The sequence below is a fragment of the Echinops telfairi genome, unplaced genomic scaffold, assembly GCF_000313985.2.
Source record: "Echinops telfairi isolate 266 unplaced genomic scaffold, ASM31398v2 ScPeMD7_443;HRSCAF=831, whole genome shotgun sequence".
Classification (NCBI taxonomy): domain Eukaryota; kingdom Metazoa; phylum Chordata; class Mammalia; order Afrosoricida; family Tenrecidae; genus Echinops; species Echinops telfairi.
In genome coordinates, this window is record NW_022104341.1 from 26,867,901 (window position 1) to 26,869,293 (window position 1,393).

Genomic DNA, 1,393 nt, shown 5'->3' on the forward strand with positions numbered 1-1,393 from the left:
TCTTTCTGTTGAGCCCTTTGGTAGGTTAATTTAAAATTTTTGCCTCAGAACATTAATATTTTAAACACTTAAGCTGGAATTATATATAAAATATATGCGTCTTTTCCTTCCTAGATTATCTTTGTTTAACTAGGGTTTTTCCATTAGTTTTCTTCTACAAATTTAAAATTATACATTGCTGCTAGCAATGGCTAGAAAAATAATTTAGACCAGCCCTCCTGCTGAAGACAACCGCAAATGCTGGCTCTTAAAAAAATTGACCAAAGAAATAGTAGACTAGTGAAAAAATTCCAAGACCAATATCTATATAGAAGTTCAAAGCTAGAAGCTCAACATTTAGCTTATTTTTATTCTGAGGGCATTGCCAATTCAGATAGGTAGATGAGAGGTTGAACAGCGCTTCTGACAAAAGTAGAGCAGCTGGCACAGCAATTTGTGACAGGCAAATTCCTGAAATGTTAAGTGTTAAGATACTAGTGCTCCTAACCCTTCGTACTTCCAAAAGCAACCTTTCTCAGGAAAGCTCCGTATTTGAACCACCGATCAGAAATGTATTCGTGGCTATTTTCTCATTTCTGTAATGAGCCCCATTCTAGATGTACAGTGAAATGAAAGTACTTGGTATAGCTCTTCTATCTACAATTTTTGTAATTCCCACAAAATGATTAGACGGGACATGTAAACAGGGTGTGTGGAACTCTAATAGAGGGAATTAGTCTGTTTGCCCTTCCACTGGGTATAAACTGAGCCATCTCAGCTGCAGAGGCATGGTCTCAGAATCGGCAAGAAAGAAGAACCAGGAGGGAAGTGCACTGGAGAACTCTGCAAGAAGCGGTGGCGAAGAAGAATGTCCCTTTGAGGACTAAAGGGTGCCTGACCCCAAGCCAAATGACTCTCCATTGCCTCATACATGTAAGAGTTGGACACGGGCAAAATGTACCTTTACCTTAAGAGAGGTGCTAATAATAATGATGGTTGTCCATTTCACTATTCCTTTTCCACCACTTTCAGCCATCTCTCTTTGGAACAAATGAGCTTCTGATGCCAATCTGAGAAAATGAAAAGCTAAAAGCACAAAAATATGCATTTGATGAATAAATTAATAAAGACACTTAAAATATTTACTTTAAATTTACTTTGTTTTTTTAAAGTAAAAATTTGGCACTAAAAGTGTTGTTTTATAAAGGTTAAGTTCAAGAATATTGCTTCTGGGGGTTTCAGTTCATACACAAGCTTGTTTCATACAAAACATGTTTAAACATGTCTCTGTGATCAATTGATAGCTGCAGTAAGTTTCCTCAGTAATACACTTGTCTCAGTCTTGTTAAGGTGCTTTTTTTAAAAAAAAAGTCCAATCAACACAGCAGATTCTGAGGGAGGGGGAAAATGAGGA

General features: G+C 36.9%; 1 protein-coding gene across 1 annotated transcript in view; it reads right to left on the minus strand.

Annotated features, from left to right (window-relative positions):
* CUNH1orf146 (chromosome unknown C1orf146 homolog) overlaps window positions 1-1,015 on the minus strand; it is a 10,477-nt gene extending 9,462 nt beyond the window's left edge. Inside the window, exon 1 of the mRNA XM_004699263.2 lies at window positions 947-1,015. Coding sequence (XP_004699320.1) covers window positions 947-1,015 — 69 coding nt within the window. The remainder of the gene's footprint in view (window positions 1-946) is intronic.
* Window positions 1,016-1,393: the final 378 nt, after the last annotated feature.